The sequence below is a fragment of the Coregonus lavaretus genome (assembly GCF_964263955.1).
Source record: "Coregonus lavaretus genome assembly, chromosome: 15".
Taxonomy (NCBI): Eukaryota; Metazoa; Chordata; class Actinopteri; order Salmoniformes; family Salmonidae; genus Coregonus; species Coregonus lavaretus.
In genome coordinates this window covers 402,009-424,730 of record NC_140002.1, presented here as the reverse complement: position 1 = coordinate 424,730, position 22,722 = coordinate 402,009, and the positions used below count along the sequence as shown (strand labels likewise).

Sequence of the window (22,722 nt, the reverse complement as noted above, 5' to 3'; positions counted from 1 at the left end):
ATATAACAAAGTATTGAGAAACTTTTGTTATTGACCAAATACTTATTTTCCACCATAATTTGCAAATAAATTCATAAAAAATCCTACAATGTGATTTTCTGGATTTCTTTTTCTCAATTTGTCTGTCATAGTTGACGTGTACCTATGATGAAAATTACAGGCCTCTCATCTTTTTAAGTGGGAGAACTTGCACAATTGGTGGCTGACTAAATACTTTTTTCCCCCACTGTATTTATAACCTTGATTTTATATATAAACTAAGAAACATATACTGTGCTCTGACTTGACAATCTATGCACTTTCGTCAAATTAAATGGCCTAATTCTCATCATCAGCATCAGTATTATTGGTGGTTTTGGGGTGGTTATGGAGTTTAGCATGCCAGATATTGGGCGCTACCTTGTCAACAATCAGTCTTTGTTTTCGGAACATTCCAATCATCCCTAACATTCTGCCTGAGGCCTGTACTACGAATCAGGGTTGAGGACGTCTGCTAAATGACTCAAACGTAACCAATAACCATTTTGATTTTGGCACTGATTTGTCAATGGTTTGATGTTTCAGCATTGTTAAGTTAGGTGTTCGACAAGCCCATGTGCGACATGCATGCGCAGTTACAAGCCTGCTTGAGTTAGCCGTAGGCGAACGAGCAATATCCACCGTTTTAGTACGGATGAAGCCTGAGCTGGAATGTGAAGCCAGCCTTAGAAAACCCTGAGTAGATCTAGCTTGCTTCGTAGGATACCCCTCAGGTGTAATTTAGTTCCTTACGTCCTAGATAATGAACTGTAGAGATTCTTCAATATAGCCTTGGGTAGTCCACATTAAAGCATAAAACCATCCTTACCAGTCGATCCTTTCCCTTTTATACTGTAAACCTTGACGTTACCATCCCAGTGCTTTGCGGCATCTATAACCCCCCTAACATTGACCGGTTTCTACAAAGCCTGAATATATGGCGTTGAATACTACAGGAAATTGTTTGTATTATCAATCAAATGCATTTTAAAGAGATCCTCTCAAAGTATTAGTTATTTTTAACACCAAACAATGTTACATTTTGAGTGACAGCCTTAACATTGATTTTGTTCTGGTTGCCAAGATTACATGTTGTGTTTTTGGTTACATATTTTGTGAAATATTAATTCAAGAGTGAGATGTTACAAGAAGAGGCACAGCAAAGTCACTTCAGATGGAATGTTTTAATGGTAGACCATTTCCACACGACAATGACACAATTTAAAATGTTCACTGTAGTGTCAACTTTCGCAACAGTTTCTCACAAGTTAATCAAATAGTCGATTTCATCCGATCGTTTCTCTGTACCCATCCAATCTACCATTCACGTAACACTTTTTTCCCCATGTAAGAAAATACAGCATTTGTCCAACTTATTATTTGGCAAATGCAGAAGCAAACCTACAGTATTCCTCCCACAAACAAACTTGATTGAAAATAAATTTGACGCTGACACATGGATTCCTAGACCTCCAATATTGTTCTACTAAAATAACCCAGGATGTTGTCTATACAGCTAAAAGGTGTCGTTACCAATGGAGTCCATTCACACAAAGTCACAGAGAAGGAAATACGAACTTTACAATCTTGTAGTTCTGACAAATGTATTTTATAGCAGAAACAAGTGTCCTCTTACTCCAATAACATAAATTAAAGATTAACATTTAGTGAAAATAAAGTTGACTAAATAAAATAAACATTAATAACTGTTTAAATACAAGACAGGGCTTTTTGGTGAGTAATTTCTACCCCACGTAGTTTATAGGGTAGCCTGGGATGGATTCATTACAGAAACCGTTTACCGTTTAAGAACCAAACAGAGCAAATGGAAAGACACGTGGAGAGATCTATCTGGATTTGTCCAATAGAAACTCGTTTGCGCTCTCCGTTTGGCGTAAACAGTTTGATAAAACATTTTGCAAAGGAATCAGCGTAATGATTACACCCCTGGCCTCTGATCTGTTAGTGCTTTTACCAACTCCATTGCCAAGCCATGACATTTCCATAAGGAGTTGGCAAGACAGCATTAACAGACTGGCACCCAGGATATCTACAGAATGCTGTGGATATTGACAAGTGGGTTGGTGGTGGGGTCCAATGATCAGAAATACATATTTAGGAAGGCAAGCAGGAGAGCCAATCACTGTCAGCGTTCGTCACTTTCACAAGGCTTTATTTTACGGTCTCTCTTTAACCGCTCAAGGCCCCGTGATCCAACAGAAGGCACTTTTGATGGCATTTGTTGATGCAGTGAACACGACTGTCATGGTTCTAAATCTTGGGACATTTTAGAATGTATTCAACACTTTATGAACAGGACTCGTGGATTAAAGATTAGGCGAGGGTTTATTATACATTTAGCTGTATTTCTGTTGATTTGATTAATACGTGTACAAAATAATACATGAAATGTGTTGACTCGTCGTTCAACAGGTTAGCAATAGGAACACATTCAACAAGATACTTTTTTTTAGGGACTTTGACTTGTGTGACTCAATAAACCAAACACACTCCACCCACCTCTCTGGAACAGAGTAACTGTGGGACTATTATTACGTCTATTTAAAGTTGGTTGCACCGACTTTAGGACCTATACGATGGCTGCCAACATGGACTCCGTGAGTAACCCCTAGGGAAGTCTTTAGTGTACAACCAGATCACTGTAAATCAACCTCTGGGAGTGGCGCTTTAGACCTGATCGGCATCATCGTGCACAAAATGGCATCTCGTCCCAAAGACCTCAGTGAGCGTATCGCTGCTAAAATTCTGATGCAACAGGGCAATACAGTAATTTTTTTTTGTGTGTGTCGAAAACCTTGTTCAGCGCTAGTGAGTGAGTTACAATGCAGACAATATGTAACCAATAAGTACCTCATATTCCATCATGCAAAACCCACCATTCACAACTGATGGCCTGGCGTGCTTTAACATTCAGGAAGCAGTCATTTGCATCATCATCAACCACCACCATCTTCGTTTAGACCTCTGCCATTATGAAACAAGTGCCCCTTTTCTATTAGAAATTTGCATTCCATGATGATAGACACATAGGGACATGAGACGCTGACCATCTTGTACAAAGGACACCGTATCATAAAACCAACCGGTGTAAAAAATGTGCCAATACGTGGTGTAGCTGTCTGTGTTTGAGTGCCCATCTAAAACAGTATCAATGAGATTGTTCAATGTGAGCCAGGGGATGTTCCACTACCCATGAATCTGGATAGTAACTTCACCAACAAACTTCGGGTTTGAATGGCTTTAAGCTGATCTATCGGCCACTCTGCTTCCCTTGGCGCTGGACGATCCAACGGGCTTGGGTTGTTTCACACACCTTGGGCAATACTGAGAGGTAGTGGTAAGGACACCAAGTACTGTGTGGTTTCCTTCCCCAAAGTGTAGGTACAGATAGTGCTGTTGTAACACTAAAGAGAGAGACTGAACCTTATTACTCAAATCGACAACCGTAACCTGCAAAAATGCCTAAGAGTTTTCCTTAACGGAATGGCCTACTACTACTACTACTACTACTACTACTACTACTACTACTACTACTACTACTACTACTACTACTACTACTACTACTACTACTACTACTACTACTACTACTACTACTACTACTACTACTACTACTACTACTACTGCCACCGTTGAGCTGACAATCACAGTTAGTTTCGCAGCCTGTGCTACCGTATCATTACACTATACACGAGAGGGGTGAGGGCATTTTAAGTACACAATTTAGTTTGTAAAAATGGTGAGACAATGAGGGGGGGGGGGAGTGGTGAAATATTTACATATACCCCTGCACCCAATAAAGGGAATTCCCGTCTCATTTACATACACCCCTCCACCCAACCAAATAAAGGGAATTCTCTTTCAGGCACATAAGTCTTCATGGATCCCGCTGGTCCAGTAGCATGTCAGGAACGCTTTTCACACATAATGAAGAAGACAGGGAAGTGCATTGTAGAGGAAGACGTCATCTTGGCAGAGAAGAAATTAACTAGGGTCATGTTCATTAGGCACCAGAGACCGAAGAAAACCGACTGAAACGGGGAACTCCCCGGACAATAGAAGGGTTGGTTGTTTAGCGTCAAAACTGCGCAACTATGGGTCAAAACAGACGGGGGTTGGCTTAGATTGTTGACACAATCTATATTTCGTCGCCAATGTTTATTGAAAACATAAATATATTTGCACAATGAGCACTTGACTCAAGTACATTGTTACAGTTATTGGTTAGTTAGCTAGCAAATTTTAGCATAGATGTGACATCAGTCAAAACACCTCAAAACAAGACTATGCTATCAAGAACAAGATAAAACTAACTGAAACGAGCCACCTACGATTCCCCACATGGCAGCTGCATGTCATTGTTGCTAACCATCTGCCCATCCCAGACTCACAACACGGTCTTCTGGCCCAATGACGCGCGCGCATTGTTTTCGTGACATTGTCAGCTAACCAGCCTATAAGAAACCCTCATTTTCATTTCCCAGTGCAAAACGTTATTTTTCACATTTACATCATTCAGCAGACGCTCTTATCCAGAGCGACTTACAAATGAAAACGTTGCGTTGCCTAATGAACACAACCCTGCTCTGAAGACTGAGGAAGGACATATCATATGCTTTGTGACCTCAGTGAGTTAAAGACTTCTGAGAAAGAGATTAAAGAAAGTGATCAGTGAGCACATGAATCAACGCAACTCTGTGCAGCATGCATCGCTTGGGGTTACAGGAAATTAAAGATGTGCCACACTGACTGCAAAACATCTTCAGACTGACTTAATTCACCTAGATGACGACTTGACTTCAGTCACTTCTTTGTTCCTCATTTTGTGATTTCTTTCTAACATGTTAATATATTTTTTTTTAACTTAAAGTCTATGTCAACCACAATCTAACCTGGAATATTGCTCAGCAGCTATTTACAGAATAAAAAAAAAAAGACAAAAAGAAACAACTGTCTGATTTACACAGTTTCTCACATTCGCCCGTGTTTAATATTAGTGGTCCTATCAAAAGACAAAACAAACTTGCTGTAAAGTGTAAACGTAAAAAAAAAAAAAAAAAAAAAAACACGATTCTGTATGGTGTTGAGTTTTAACCGTTTCGCTCTCCTCATGGAATCCTAGCTATGATGCCAACTGTACGATTATAATCCCCACGATCATGCATTTTGTATTCTGACCCATTATTCAGTTCCGCTCAGGTCGTAGTAACGTTGCAGCTAGCCTCCGGAGCCGGTCCAGGTGTGCAGGAACAGGTCGTTCCTATCTATTTCAAGTATAGGCCTTTTAAAAAAGTCCCAGTTTTCTTCCATGTTCTGGTCCTTTTTGTTCAAGAGGGGTGTCCCGTCCTCTCATCGTTCACAGTGAAGACTGGATATTCTGCCTTTGCGTTCCTGCTTGCTTATTATGTGTAAGGGGAGCATAAATAAAAACACAAATAAAAAAAATTGAAGAGATTTTTTTCCCCCGTTTTAAAATCCTTCCATCATTTCTGCAACAATGAACTTGAGATGTCTCGCCCGGACATGTTTTAGTTTTTTTGGTCGTCTTCTTGTTTTTTTTTTAAACATTTTTTTTAATAACACACAGCAGAATAAACATTGTTTTGGAAGCAAGGTCTCCTGGTGGCAAGTCAAAATGTTCTGTTCAAGAGGTCACATTACTATTTTTTTTTTGTTATATTTTCCACGTATTGTATTTTCCACCCCCATTTTAGTCCTGTTTGACCGGAAGCTGCTGCTTCCAGGCCTCGTTCAAGTAAACCAGTCGCTTGTAGTTGAGCATAAAGAGAATGAAGTTCAGTGCATATGTGGTGATACAGATGACGCAGAAGTCCTTGAGGACAAAGTAGAGGATGTAGCCCAGGTAGAGAGAGCCCATCACCGATAGGATGGACGTCGTCATGAGGATCAGGGCAGCCATCGCACTCACGGTGATTCCTGTAACCAACCAGAGAGAGAGAGAGCAGGGGCTTAGGCTACTGACATGACGTGTACAAATAAGCAAGTAAGATATGCCGAGCGAGGCTAGCAGTGAAGAAATATAAATCACTTTGACAAACACTACTACGTTGAAAAAGACCAAAGCAAGAGTATTGGATAAAATGGTGGTCATAAAATGCCTGGACCTTGTAATAATCAGGGAGGAATAAGTTCCGCGCCCTCCTCAGGTGACCTTGTATGAGAGGCAGTCAGCTTTAAGGCTTGGCACTTAACTGACATATTTACCTATTTGTCATGCTTGACGATCACAAATATAAATACAGAGATTGGACACCTGGCCATCTTTCTGACCTTTAAATCTGAGCCCCCAGCTGTTGAAAGTAACAAGGGTCTCGGAGGGATAAGAGTTTTTCAGATAGACAATGCGTTCCAAATGGCAGCCTACTCCCTATATAGTGCATTCCTTTTGATCAGGGCCCATTGGACTCTGGTCAAAAGTAGTACACTATATAGGGAATAGGGTGCCATTTGGGACTCATCCGTCAGGTGACCCATCACCCATTAGTGGTGGCGTCTGTGCTATGCAGCCCATAGGCCCCTCATTGTAAGCTAGCTCTAGTGAGTAACCACTGACCACCACAAATCTCTGGCTGCACCCTTCAGCTGAAGAGATGGACATCTTAAGACCAGACCTGGGTTCAAAATACTATTTGAAAATCTTTCAAATACTTTCATGCGTTTGCTCTAGCCTGCCTGTAGTGCCACATGGGTGGAGTTTGCAGTTTTGGGGACTCTTCTATTGGGCGATTAAGCCAGGCAAGCTAAATCAAGCCCAGCAAAATGGCAGCAAATAGTGTTTGAACCCAGATCTGCTTAAGACAATGAACCAGTGAGCTAGATGAATGACAGGACACAGGAACGTCGTTAGAGGAAGGAGGAGGACAGGTGTTCTAGTGTAGAGGACGTTCTAAACAGACACCTTCTGGTTCTGGATCAGGCTTCTATTCATAGTGCTGAAATTACATTAGAGGTGACAGGGACCAACATAGTTCTCACAAATACTGTACCATACCATACTGTACCATACTATACCGTACCATACCATACCATACTGTACCATACTATACCGTACCATACTATACCGTACCATACTATACCATACCGTACCATACCATACTATACTATACCGTACCATACCATACTATACCGTACCATACTATACCATACTATACCGTACCATACCATACTATACCGTACCATACCGTACCATACCATACTATACTATACCATACCATACTATACCGTACCATACAATACCATACTATACTATACCATACTATACCGTACCATACCATACCATACTATACCGTAATATACTGTACCATAATGTACCATACCGTACCATATTATACTGTACTATACTATACCGTACCATACCGTAACGTACTATACCGTACCATAGCATACCGTACCATACCATACCGTACCATACCATACTATACCATACCATACTGTACCATACCATACCGTACCATACTATACCATACCATACCGTACCATAGCATACCGTACCATACCATACCATACTGTACCATACCATAGCATACCATACCGTACCATACCATACTGTACCATACTATACTGTACCATACCATACCATACTATACCATACTATACCGTACCATACCATACCGTACCATACCATACCGTACCGTACTGTACTGTACCATACCATACCATATCATACCATACCGTACCATACTATACCATACCATACCATACCGTACCATACTGTACCATACTATACCATATCATACCATACCGTACCATACTATACCATACCATACCATACCGTACCATACTGTACCATACTATACTGTACCATACCATACCGTACCATACTATACTGTACCATACTATACCATACTATACCATACCATACCGTACCATACCATACCATACCGTACCATACCGTACCATACTATACTATACCGTACTATACCGTACCATACTATACCATACCATACTATACCATACCATACCGTACCATACTATACTATACCGTACCATACCATACTATACCATACCGTACTATACCGTACCATACTATACCATACCATACTATACCGTACTATACCGTACCATACTATACCATACCATACTATACTATACCATACTATACCGTACCATACCATACTATACCGTACCATACTATACCGTACCATAATGTACCATACCATACCATACTGTGCCATACTATACCGTACCATACCGTAACGTACTATACTGTACCATACTATACCGTACCATACCATACTATACCGTACCATAGCATACCGTACCATACTATACCGTACCATACCATACCGTACCATACCATACTATACCGTACCATAGCATACCGTACCATACTATACCGTACCATACCATACCGTACCATACCATACCATACTATACCGTACAATACCGTACCATACTATACTATACTATACCATACCGTACTATACCGTACCATACTATACCATACTATACTATACCGTACTATACCGTACCATACTATACCATACCATACTATACTATACCATACTATACCATACCATACTATACCGTACCATACTATACCGTACCATACTATACCGTAATATACTGTACCATAATGTACCATACCGTACCATATTATACTGTACCATACCATACCATACCGTACCATACTATACCGTACCATACCGTACCATACTATACCATACCATACTATACCATACCATACCGTACTATACCGTACCATACTATACCATACCGTACCATACTGTACCATACTATACCGTACCATACCGTAACGTACTATACCGTACCATAGCATACCGTACCATAGCATACCATACCATACCGTACCATACTGTACCATACTATACCGTACCATACCGTACCATACTATACTGTACCGTACCATACTATACCATACCATACCGTACCATACCATACCATAGCATACCATACCGTACCATACTATACTGTACCATACCATACCGTACCATACCATACTATACCATACCATACCATACTATACCATACCATACCGTACCATACTATACTATACCATACCATACCATACTATACTATACCGTACCATACTATACTATACCATACTATACCATACTATACCATACCATACCATACTATACTATACCGTACCATACCGTACCATACTATACTATACCGTACCATACCGTACCATACTATGCCATACTATACCGTACCATACCGTACCATACTGTACCATACTATACCATACCGTACTATACCGTACCATACCATACTATACTATACCGTACCATACTATAATATACCGTACCATACCATACTGTACCATACTATACTATACCATACTATACCATACCGTACCATACTATACTATACCATACCGTACTATACCGTACCATACTATACTATACTATACCGTACCATACCATACTATACCGTACTATACCGTACCATACTATACTATACCATACCATACTATACTGTACCATACCATACCATACTATACCATACTATACCGTACCATACCATACTATACTATACTATACCGTACCATACTATACCGTACCATACTGTACCGTACTATACCATACTATACTATACCATACCATACCGTACCATACCATACCATACCGTACCATACTATACCGTACCATACTATACTGTACCATACCATACTATACTGTACCATACCATACTATACCATACCATACTATACTGTACCATACTATACTGTACCATACCATACCGTACCATACTATACTGTACCATACCATACTATACCATACTATACTGTACCATACTATACCGTACCATACCATACCGTACCATACTATACTGTACCATACCATACTATACCATACCATACTATACCATACTATACTATACCATACTATACTGTACCATACTATACCATACTATACTGTACCATACTATACTATACGTACCATACCATACTGTATCATACCATACCGTACCATACTGTACCATACTATACCGTACCATACTGTACCATACCATACTATACTATACGTACCGTACTATACCGTACCATACCGTACCATACTATACCATATTGTACAAGGGGCAGGAATGCTACAGGATGAGGTTAAAGCTATCGGTTTTTAGTTAACAGGGGAAATTCTAATGTCATGTGTTAAACAAGTCACAAGAATTTGGAGCAACAGAAACCAAATAATGTCCAATCAATTGAATTTACCACATGTGGACTCCAGTCAAGTTGTAGAAACATCCCAAGGATGATCAATGGAAACAGGATGCACCTGAGCTAAATTTCGAGTCTCATAGCAAAGGGTCTGAATACTTACGTAAATAAGGTATTTCTGTTTTTTATTTTTAATACATTTGCAACCTGTTTTTGCTTTGTCATTATGGGGTATTGTGTGTAGATTGATGAGGAAAAAAATGAATTATATCAATTTTAGAATAAGACTAACGTAACAAAATGTGGAAAAAGTGAAGGGGTCTGAATACTTTCCGAATGCACTGTATAGACATGTTCAATCTAACCACACTGCCTCACAGTACGTTTCGCTCACCACTGTTGTGTTAGTCAAATCAGCGTGTAGTAAACTGGGTTAAAGGGCCTCTTGTTCTGAGGCAGCACAGCACCAGGTGGCAAAGCAGTTAGTAGGCCCCAGGCCCCGTAGACCAGTCAGTCAGTAGGCCCCAGGCCCCGTAGACCAGTCAGTTAGTAGGCCCCAGGCCCCGTAGACCAGTCAGTTAGTAGGCCCCAGGCCCCGTAGACCAGTCAGTTAGTAGGCCCCAGGCCCCGTAGACCAGTCAGTTAGTAGGCCCCAGGCCCCGTAGACCAGTCAGTCAGTAGGCCCCAGGCCCCGTAGACCAGTCAGTTAGTAGGCCCCAGGCCCCGTAGACCAGTCAGTTAGTAGGCCCCAGGCCCCGTAGACCAGTCAGTTAGTAGGCCCCAGGCCCGTAGACCAGTCAGTTAGTAGGCCCCAGGCCCCGTAGACCAGTCAGTTAGTAGGCCCCAGGCCCGTAGACCAGTCAGTTAGTAGGCCCCAGGCCCCGTAGACCAGTCAGTTAGTAGGCCCCAGGCCCGTAGACCAGTCAGTTAGTAGGCCCCAGGCCCGTAGACCAGTCAGTCAGTAGGCCCCAGGCCCGTAGACCAGTCAGTTAGTAGGCCCCAGGCCCGTAGACCAGTCAGTTAGTAGGCCCCAGGCCCCGTAGACCAGTCAGTCAGTAGGCCCCAGGCCCCGTAGACCAGTCAGTTAGTAGGCCCCAGGCCCGTAGACCAGTCAGTTAGTAGGCCCCAGGCCTCGTAGACCAGTCAGTTAGTAGGCCCCAGGCCCCGTAGACCAGTCAGTTAGTAGGCCCCAGGCCCCGTAGACCAGTCAGTTAGTAGGCCCCAGGCCCCGTAGACCAGTCAGTTAGTAGGCCCCAGGCCCGTAGACCAGTCAGTTAGTAGGCCCCAGGCCCGTAGACCAGTCAGTTAGTAGGCCCCAGGCCCGTAGACCAGTCAGTTAGTAGGCCCCAGGCCCGTAGACCAGTCAGTCAGTAGGCCCCAGGCCCGTAGACCAGTCAGTTAGTAGGCCCCAGGCCCGTAGACCAGTCAGTTAGTAGGCCCCAGGCCCCGTAGACCAGTCAGTCAGTAGGCCCCAGGCCCCGTAGACCAGTCAGTTAGTAGGCCCCAGGCCCGTAGACCAGTCAGTTAGTAGGCCCCAGGCCTCGTAGACCAGTCAGTTAGTAGGCCCCAGGCCCCGTAGACCAGTCAGTTAGTAGGCCCCAGGCCCCGTAGACCAGTCAGTTAGTAGGCCCCAGGCCCCGTAGACCAGTCAGTTAGTAGGCCCCAGGCCCCGTAGACCAGTCAGTTAGTAGGCCCCAGGCCCCGTAGACCAGTCAGTTAGTAGGCCCCAGGCCCCGTAGACCAGTCAGTTAGTAGGCCCCAGGCCCCGTAGACCAGTCAGTTAGTAGGCCCCAGGCCCCGTAGACCAGTCAGTTAGTAGGCCCCAGGCCCGTAGACCAGTCAGTTAGTAGGCCCCAGGCCCCGTAGACCAGTCAGTTAGTAGGCCCCAGGCCCCGTAGACCAGTCAGTTAGTAGGCCCCAGGCCCCGTAGACCAGTCAGTCAGTAGGCCCCAGGCCCCGTAGACCAGTCAGTTAGTAGGCCCCAGGCCCCGTAGACCAGTCAGTCAGTAGGCCCCAGGCCCCGTAGACCAGTCAGTTAGTAGGCCAGTCAGTTAGTAGGCCCCAGGCCCCGTTGACCAGTCAGTCAGTAGGCCCCAGGCCCCGTAGACCAGTCAGTTAGTAGGCCCCAGGCCCCGTAGACCAGTCAGTTAGTAGGCCCCAGGCCCCGTAGACCAGTCAGTTAGTAGGCCCCAGGCCCCGTAGACCAGTCAGTTAGTAGGCCCCAGGCCCCGTAGACCAGTCAGTTAGTAGGCCCCAGGCCCCGTAGACCAGTCAGTCAGTAGGCCCCAGGCCCCGTAGACCAGTCAGTTAGTAGGCCCCAGGCCCCGTAGACCAGTCAGTCAGTAGGCCCCAGGCCCCGTAGACCAGTCAGTTAGTAGGCCCCAGGCCCCGTAGACCAGTCAGTCAGTAGGCCCCAGGCCCCGTAGACTAGTCAGTTAGTAGGCCCCAGGCCCCGTAGACCAGTCAGTCAGTAGGCCCCAGGCCCCGTAGACCAGTCAGTCAGTAGGCCCCAGGCCCCGTAGACCAGTCAGTCAGTAGGCCCCAGGCCCCGTAGACCAGTCAGTTAGTAGGCCCCAGGCCCCGTAGACCAGTCAGTTAGTAGGCCCCAGGCCCCGTAGACCAGTCAGTTAGTAGGCCCCAGGCCCCGTAGACCAGTCAGTTAGTAGGCCCCAGGCCCCGTAGACCAGTCAGTTAGTAGGTTAGCAGGTTTTTAAAGGCCCTCCTCTTGGCCGCAGAGACAAAAATGTAGCTGTTTTAAAGCCAATTTCCTGCAATTCTACACATTTTACCATGGCTTACGTCATGTTCTTATGCTATCTGAGTGACTCAAATCAAATGGGGGGGCCCCATGTTAATACATTTTTTAAATTTTTGATTCTCCCTGACTGTCTAGTTTTTATAAGTTCTTAAAGATGATCTAATAGTATAAAAATATATAGGTCAAATATCTTTTTTTACATACTTTATAACTGGTTTTGGTCATTTAAGTTTACACTGAAAAGTTTTACCACCCCTAAAATGCATTTATTTGGCAAACTGCAAAATTCTCTCATCTCCATGGCAGAATGTAGAATCGCAGGATATTTGCTTTAAAACTGCAACATTTTCTCTCAGCTCGACAGAGAAATTTGTAAAATAGCAGGAAATTGGCTTAAAAATGCTAAAATGTCTCTACACCGTCAGGATGGGGGCCTCTAAAATGTTCTCTGAAATTAAGCCGCGCTGATGACCGTGCCCCCTTTTGATCCAGAAAAAAAATCTGTTTCTCCACCTAAAATCTCTCCATACTTTGAATAGCATGAGCCTGTGGTTGTGGAAACAAAGTCTTACCTAGTAACAGTTGAAAGACATAAAATACAATTCCGTAGACACTGTTTGGCTGGTTCATTGCACTGTCGTTTCCAAAGATCGAGCCCAACAGTCCAAATCCTCGACCCCACCTACACAGGGAGAGGAATTGGAAGAAACAAATGGACATTTGTTGGTAATCGTGATGTTGATGAATTGCAGTGATAAATTGACAAGTACATTTAATTACCCCGAAAAACAAATGTCCAAGGAGCTCCAGCTATTATTGGTCTAGATTCTGATAAGGTGATAGCTAGGTAGCGTATTATTGGTCTAGATTCTGATAAGGTGATAGCTAGGTAGCGTATTATTGGTCTAGATTCTGATAAGGTGATAGCTAGGTAGCGTATTATTGGTCTAGATTCTGATAAGGTGATAGCTAGGTAGCGTATTATTGGTCTAGATTCTGATAAGGTGATAGCTAGGTAGCGTATTATTGGTCTAGATTCTGATAAGGTGATAGCTAGGTAGCGTATTATTGGTCTAGATTCTGATAAGGTGATAGCTAGGTAGCGTATTATTGGTCTAGATTCTGATAAGGTGATAGCTAGGTAGCGTATTATTGGTCTAGATTCTGATAAGGTGATAGCTAGGTAGCGTATTATTGGTCTAGATTCTGATAAGGTGATAGCTAGGTAGCGTATTATTGGTCTAGATTCTGATAAGGTGATAGCTAGGTAGCGTATTATTGGTCTAGATTCTGATAAGGTGATAGCTAGGTAGCGTATTATTGGTCTAGATCAGGGGTGTCAAACTCATTTTAGCTCAGGGGCCACATGGAGGAAAATCTATTCCCAAGTGGGCCGGACTGGAAAAATCATGGTATATATAACTTAAAAACAACTTCAGATTGTTTTCTTTGTTTTAATACGATCAACATACAACATAAAGCTGGAGCCTGAGGACAGTGTGTCCAAAATAGTACAAGCACAACATCACTATTAATCATAAAACACGTCAAGTTTATTTGAAAATTCTAAAGAAAAAGAACACAAACACACAATGCCTCAGTGATTAACAGAACTGTTTCACAGATCACAGAACTATATCAGGGTGTCATTTCTCAGGCAGAAATGTAGATAAAAATAATGACATCCTGTTCCCCAAACAAGTGCAAGAACCACAGAGTCAAGAATAGGTTAAATATACAAATAAAATAAAAACAATTAAAAACAATAGCACAACATAAAAACATATAAACATAAAGCTGGAGCCTGAGGACAGTGTCCAAAAGCACAACATCACTATTAATCATAAAACACCTCAAGTTATTTGAAAGTTCTGAGGACAAAGAACACACAAACACACAATGCCTCAGTGATTCACAGAAGTATATCACAGATCACAGAACTATATCAGGGTGTCATTTCTCAGGCAGAAATGTAGATAAAAATCATGAGATCCTGTTCCCCAAACAAGTGCAAGAACCACAGAGTCAAGAATAGGTTAAATATACAAATAAAATAAAATCAATTAAAAACAATAGCACATCAACATAAAAACATATAAACATACATCTGAAAGCGTTGCTCAAACTCCCGTAACAGTCCCGTTATTTTATCTTTGAACCGCTTCATGTCTGCCACATGTTGGGTCGCGCACACATTTTTCAGACAGGGGAAGTGAGCTGCATCACCACCGGCAAGTTGCGTCTCCCACAATGACAGCTTCAACTTGAAAGAACATATGCTGTCATAATACTGCGTGACAACTTTGTTGCGCCCTTGCAGATGTTTGTTCAAGTTATTCAGGTGCTCTGTAACATCCACCATAAATGCAAGGTCCTGCATCCATTCTGCGGAATGAAATTCTAACACTGGTTTGCCCTTTTCTTCCATGAACTGTTCAATTTCTTCTCGTAAATCAAAGAAACGCCTCCGCACAGCACCTCGGCTTAACCATCTTACCTCAGTGTGGTATGGCAGGCCATAGATGTGGTCTTTCTCTCTGAGAAGGCTGTCAAACTGACGGTGATTCAGGCTTCTGGATCGGATGAAATTAACAGTTTGGATGACCACCTTCATGACGTTATCCATCTTTAATGACTTGCAACACAAAGCCTCCTGGTGCAAAATACAGTGAAAAGTCAAAAAATCACGTCCTCCATTTGCAGATTGCACTTTCTCTCTGAACTTTGTCACAACGCCTGCTTTTTTCCCGATCATTGAGGGCGCACCATCTGTAGCCAGGCTGACAGCGCGGGACCAGTCCACTCCGACCCTGTCCAGCGCGCCGACGAGTGCGGTAAAAATATCAGCTGCTGTCGTTGTATCTGTCATCGGCACCAACTCCACGAACTCCTCGGTGACGGTCAATGTGTCATCAACTCCGCGGATGAAAATGGCCAGTTGTGCAACATCTGTAATGTCCGTGCTTTCATCAATTGCAACCGAAAACGCAATAAATGACTTTACTTTTTGCTTCAACTGGCTGTCCAAATCCACTGAAAGATCGGAAATCCTGTCTGCAACTGTGTTTCTTGTCAGGCTGATATTTACAAAAGCCTGACGCTTTTCAGGGCACACAATCTCCGCTGCCTTCATCATGCATGTTTTTACAAATTCACCCTCACTAAATGGTTTTGAAGCCACTGCGATTTCATTAGCAATGAGGTAGCTAGCTTTCACTGCAGCGTCACTGATGTCTCGGCTGTGAGTAAACACAGACTGCTGTTTCTTCAGACCCGCCAACAGTTCATTCACCTTCTCTCATCTCCGCTGTCCTTGAAAGTTGTCATATTTGTCGGCATGAAGACACATAGTGGCGACGAAGGTTATATTCTTTCAGCACTGCAACATGCTCTGAACACACCAAACATACAGCTTTCCATTCAATTCCGTGAATAAATAGGATGACAATTTTTCTTGGAACACTCTGCACTCTGCGTCCACTTTTCTCTTTTTTGACAGAGACATATTGGGGCAATGAGGGTGCCAAAGCACATAATGTTAAAAGTAGAAGCCATAATAAATATTGCGGGCAAAACAAAGTAGCTCATTGGCTGCACGTGCTTGACCTACTTGCTCTGCCCCGGTATAAACAGTTTGCTTGCTTAACACAATTGCTATTGCGCCATCCAGTGGACGCAATTGGAACAGCAGTTTATTTTATAGAAAAATTGCAGCGCATTTTTATACTTTACAAATTTTGTACTCTTTTTTTTCTTTTCTTTTTTTTGTCAAAATCATCTCGCGGGCCGGATTAAACCCGTTTGCGGGCCTGATCCGGCCCGCGGGCCGGACGTTTGACACCCCTGGTCTAGATTCTGATAAGGTGATAGCTAGGTAGCGTATTATTGGTCTAGATTCTGATAAGGTGATAGCTAGATAGCGTATTATTGGTCTAGATTCTGATAAGGTGATAGCTAGGTAGCGTATTATTGGTCTAGATTCTGATAAGGTGATAGCTAGGTAGCGTATTATTGGTCTAGATTCTGATAAGGTGATAGCTAGGTAGCGTATTATTGGTCTAGATTCTGATAAGGTGATAGCTAGGTAGCGTATTATTGGTCTAGATTCTGATAAGGTGATAGCTAGGTAGCGTATTATTGGTCTAGATTCTGATAAGGTGATAGCTAGGTAGCGTAAACGGTGTCAATTACAAGTTACAACTATAAATGATAAAACGAGTCTACAATACTAACTTATATTCTGATAAGGCAGTGTAATAGGTCGCCTAAACTGTGTAATTTACTAGTTATAACCATAAAAGTAAAAAGCAGGCATTCACTGAACACACTGTTTCCTTGGTTAGTGGAAATGACAGAGAAGAAAGATAACCAAGTACGTTGGAAGTCCTGAGTGACGCAACAAGCACTGGTCCTGGTTACACGTCTTCAGAGGGAAGCCCTGAACTGGCAAACCAGCCTTCAGACAGCAGACTTCAAGGTAAACTGACTCCAAAATGTTTCACTCGAAAAATGACAGGGTTGACTGTTTCTGGCAAGAGGGTAACGAAATGCACATAGAATTATTTTATTTTTTGTATTTTACCCCCTTTTTTGATCTTGTCTCATCGCTGTAACTGCCCAACGGGCTTGGGAGAGGCGAAGGTGGAGTCATGCGTCCTCCGAAACATGACCCGCCTAACCGCGCTCCTTAACACCCGCCAGCTTAACCCGGAAGCCAGCCGCACCAAGGTGTCGGAGGAAACAACTGTTCAACTGGCGACCGGGGTCAGCCTGCAGGCACCCGGCCCGCCACAAGGAATCGCTAGAGCGCGATGAGCCAAGTAAAGCCCCGCCGGCCAAACCCTCCCCTAACCCGGATGACGTTGGGCCAATTGTGCGCCGTCCTATGGGACTCCCAGCCACGGTCGGTTGTGGCACAGCCCGGGAATGAACCCGGGTCTGTAGTAACGCCTCTAGCACTGCGATACAGTGCCTTAGACCGCTGCGCCACCCGGGAGGTCGAAATGCACACTAATTTTACAAGATAAACATCACTACTGCATAGACCGCACTTTTACCCAATAGCTCATCAAGAGGTCTGTAACAGTCAATAAGTTCATGACAACGTCAACATCCCTGTAACAGTAAACAAGAGAGATGTGACCCATTTATTTCCTACCGGCTCCAATTCAACCAGAGTGTCTTTCCTACCAGCTCCAATTCAACCAGTGTCTTTCCTACCAACTCCAATTCAACCAGTGTCTTTCCTACCAGCTCCAATTCAACCAGAGTGTTTCTGAATGTCAACAGCAAAGAATAATACAGATATAGTACTGAATGTTTATTTGGACTACTTTTAGGGCCAAGAGTGTCACCAGCTCACAGCACTTAAGTTTTGTTTTTCATTTTGCCATCATGCTTTATCGGTGTTGCCTCCGTGGGTAGGCCTATACAACCATGAGAAGGCCAGCTGTGGGGAATTTCTCCCATTCTTCTCTGCAGATCCTCTCAAGCTCTGTCAGGTTGGATGGGGAGCGTCGCTGCACAGCTATTTTCAGGTCTCTCCAGATCGGCTTCAAGTCCGGGCTCTGGCTGGGCCACTCAAGGACATTCAGAGACTTGTCCCGAAGCCACTCTTACATTGTCTTGGCTGTGTGCTTAGGGTTGTTGTCCTGTTGGAAGGTGAACTTTCGCTCCAGTCTGAGGTCCTGAGTGCTCTGGAGCAGGTTTTCATCAAGGATCTCTCTGTACGTTGCTCCATTCATCTTTCCCTCGATCCTGACTAGTCTCCCAGTCCCTGCCGCTGAAAAACATCCACAGAGCATGATGCTGCCACCACCATGCTTCACCGTGGGGATGGTGCCAGGTTTCCTCCAGACGTGACACTTGGCATTCAGGCCAAAGAGTTCAATCTTGGTTTCATCAGACCAGAAATTCTTGCTTCTCATGGTCTGAAAGTCCTTTAGGTGCCTTTTGGCAAACTCCAAGCGGGCTGTCATGTGCCTTTTACTGAGTAGTAGCTTCCGTCTGGCTGCTCTACCATAAAGGCCTGATTGGTGGAGTGCTGCAGAGATGGTTGTCCTTCTGGAAGGTTCTCTCATCTCCACAGGGGAACTCTGGAGCTCTGTCAGAGTAACCATCAGGTTCTTGGTCACCTCCCTGACCAAGGCCCTTCTCCCCCGATTGCTCAGTTTGGCCGGGCAGCCAGCTCTAGGAAGAGTCTTGGTGGTTCCAAACTTCTTCCATTTAAGAATGATGGAGGCCACTGTGTTCTTGGGGACCTTCAATGCTGCAGAAATGTTTTGGTACCTTTCCACAGATCTGTGCCTCGGCACAATCCTGTCTCGGAGCGCTACGGACAATTCCTTTGACCTCATGGCTTGGTTTTTGCTCTGACATGCACTGTCAACTGTGGGACCTTATATAGACAGGTGTGTGCCTTTCCAAATCATGTCCAATCAATTGAATTTACCACAGGTGGACTTCAATCAAGTTGAGCTCAATTTCAAGTCTCATAGCAAAGGGTCTGAATACTTATGTACATAAGGTATCTGTTTTTTATTTTTTATACATTTGCAAAAATGTCTAAAGACCTGTTTTCGCTTTGTCATTATGGGGTATTGTGTGTAGATTGTTGAGGGAAAGCATTCATTTAATCCATTTTAGAATAAGGCTGTAACGTAACAATGTGGAAAAAGTGAAGGGGTCTGAATACTTCCCGAATGCACTGTATACAACCATTCAGAAGGCCAGCTGGAAAGGCCAGGCCTATACAACCATGGAGCAGTCCAGCTGAATTCTTGTGTGAACAACTTGGAATATGGAAACCATTCCTTTCAAAGCCGATGGGAAAATGTCATGACAGTTATACTGCCTCTTAAAAAGACTACCTGAGCAAGCCACTGACACCTAAAGAAGCTATTACAATGATTTTTCCAAGAATGCTAACAAAGGTTATTGGGCGAATGTCCTGCAGTATTTATAACAGTTCTGGTCTAGCAGTTATGCTACATGGTAAAGGCTATAGGCCTCCTTTCCTATAGGGTGGCAGGTAGCTTAGTGGTTAAGAGCATTGTGCCAGTAACCGAAAGGTCGCTGGTTCTAATCCCCGAGCCGACTAGGTGAAAAATCTGTCGATGTCCCCTTGAGCAAGGCACTTAACCCTAGCGTCTGCTAAATGACTAAAATGTAAATCGTTCCTCTGTATACAGTTCAGAGATGCCACACAGACCAAGAGCATCCAGTCTCTTTTCTCTCTTTGCTATAAAAAAAAAAAAAAAAACGCTCCTTCTTGAGACAAAATATTGTACATTATGCCACTATAAATGAACTGGTTTAGGTCGGGTGTTATTCAAAGCATCATGATGGCCTTCGGCAGGCAGTGTGTGGTTGAGAAACTGATGGTCTCATCACGTGTTGTTCTCATGACTCCAGCACCACGTCTGAAATATCTCGTCCCTGTATTCCCCCCCAGAGACCTGACATTGCCCGTCCACCTTAAACATCAAACAGGAGTGTGCATTTCACATAACCCTTGTAGCTACCCTAAAATCACGTGGACTAGGGCACATGACAAGTGAACTAAGGATGAAATCCAAACAGGTCATGTGACTTCAGCTTTGTCAATATACAATTATATGCATTTCCCCAATCTAAGGAACAGGTTGTTCATATTGTCATTGACGTATTACATTTTAGTCATTTAGCAGACGCTTTTATCCAGAGCGACTTACAGTTAATGAGTGCATACATTTTTTCATACTGGCCCCCCCGTGGGAAACGAACCCACAACCCTGGCGTTGCAAGCGCCATGCTCTACCAACTGAGCTACAGCTGACAATTCAACTAATCTTATTGACGGAATCCAAGGCCCCCATGGGCCATATTTGATATAGTTAATGGTCCTATACAAATGTAGCCTATAGTTTCTAACATTGCCGTTTGGCTTTTTAAATCAGTTTTAGATATTGGAAAACGTGCTTGAGGTACTATCCAACTTATTTAATGGGTAACGTTAGATTAGACAGCTGATTCACACATGTTTAGACAAGTTACACAAAACGGGCTGAATGGTTACGCCGATTTCGTCTAGCTAGCTAGGCTAACTTAGTAACTAGCCAATATAGTTTGCTGCCGGCGGTGGCGCCGTATTCGCTAGCTAGGTAGTTGGCTAATTTAGCAATATAATGAAGTTTGGAGGAAAACAAAGTGTGTAAAATGTGCATCCATTGAAATGAAAAAACACCACTTCCTGGCATCTAGCAAACAAACAGCCAGTTAGTAGCTAGCTAGTTAGTTGCTGGCTGGTGAATAAGTAGCGTTAGCAATTTGGCTAAAAAGCTACACTAGCTTCTACAGTAAAACATGCCAGCCTAAGTTTGTTATCAATAGTAAGCAAGCTTCTGATTGTAACTTTTGTACGTTTTTTTTTGGCGAAAACCATTGCAGTTTTTACAGAAATTGCAAATGTACTAAAAAAAGAGCGCATGCGGGGAAGAAAATGACAGTTCAGCTGGCAAAGCCGTTCCCACAATGCCACAAAACCGCCCCGTCTCATTCAGAGCGCTGCTGCTACTCGGCGCCGCTGTTGAATTCAAAATTTACCTGGAGGTGAAGACTTTTGAACAGCTGATAGAATCGCTCACGTCGCACATGGCCCGATAATTCGAGTCTCTAGACTTTTCAGTTTCCACATGAAAGGCGTATAAGGACAACAATATGCCCAAGACGCAAACAAGGAGCCTGGCTATTCTTTCCCATCGAGGGGTGGACACTCGCAGGACGGGCGCCGCCATCTTTCTCCGGCCTAGCTAGAGTCGTACACGCAACCGCTTACCATTGGGGACAACGAGAACTGCGACGTGGAAACAGCGTCAGGACGCGCCCACACCACCAGGGCAGGGGCGTGTCACCAAAGTGTCATGGTCTCGCCACCCCTTGTCTACTGTACAAGGGGCCTGCCAAAGTGCTAATACGGGAAATATGTTCGTGTACATCTAAAAATTTGCGTGAACATTTTCCCATATCATACCTGTAACAGAGTTTGACTGTATTTATCACATTGCTGGTCAGCTAGACTTAGTGTTGGTCTATGATAATAAAACTATACCTCTATCTAAGAGCTGGCGCTCCCCATGTCCTTGATCTCTGAGACCAATCTAATCTATTACAAAAATAAATTCAATGAACATGTATGGCAATCCTCCCATGCCTCTGAGCAAGAGTAGCACATAGCTTTAAAATGTTTTTAGCAGTTGGGTCATACTGCCTCTCAGTGTCTCGGTCGTGTACTGTTAGATATTAGAGTTTGAGATAATTTCTAATAATATGCCATTTAGCAGACGCTTTTATCCAAAGCGACTTACAGTCATGCGTGCATACATTTTTGTGTATGGGTGGTCCCGGGGATCGAACCCACTACCTTGGCGTTACAAGCGCCGTGCTCTACCAGCTGAGCTACAGAGGACCACATACTGAGTAAAACATTTATTGGTCACGTGCACAGATTTGCAGGTGTTTTGGCGGGTGCAGCGAAATGCTTGTTACTAGCTCCAACAGTGCAGTAGAATGTCTTGCAAATACAATACACATGGAATGTGAAAGTGGACAGTGTCATATGTTTACTGTACATGTCTAGATTTGACTCGCATTGACCAGTAGGCCCCGATAGCAGTCTACAGCCAATAGACATATTTAATACTGTGTCATCATGGTAGATTTACTGCATGTATCTCGGTATTGGGATTGTGTTCTCACTCACAAACGCACGGTAGGAGATCATATTTCCCTTAAATGGTTGAAACGG

General features: G+C 43.6%; 1 protein-coding gene across 1 annotated transcript; it reads right to left on the bottom strand.

The window, feature by feature from the left end:
• Positions 1-1,187: 1,187 nt before the first annotated feature.
• Positions 1,188-21,819, bottom strand: vkorc1l1 (vitamin K epoxide reductase complex, subunit 1-like 1). The gene is made up of 3 exons (XM_084178847.1): positions 21,522-21,819; positions 13,511-13,620; positions 1,188-5,973 (listed from the first exon to the last, which is right to left on the bottom strand). The coding sequence occupies exons 1-3, from the start codon at positions 21,710-21,712 to the stop codon at positions 5,747-5,749; spliced, it is 528 nt and encodes a 175-aa protein (XP_084034973.1). The 5' UTR covers positions 21,713-21,819; the 3' UTR covers positions 1,188-5,746.
• Positions 21,820-22,722: the final 903 nt, after the last annotated feature.

Bases quoted from the DNA above. Each gene is read 5' to 3' on its own strand.
- vkorc1l1 (XM_084178847.1), bottom strand. From the start codon at position 21,712: ATGGCGGCGCCCGTCCTGCGAGTGTCCACCCCTCGATGGGAAAGAATA. The intron at 13,621-21,521 runs GTAAATTTTGAA...CTCCCTGTGTAG, and splicing joins TCAAAAGTCTTCACCTCCAG to GTGGGGTCGAGGATTTGGAC. The intron at 5,974-13,510 runs GTAAGACTTTGT...GGTTGGTTACAG, and splicing joins TGTCTTTCAACTGTTACTAG to GAATCACCGTGAGTGCGATG.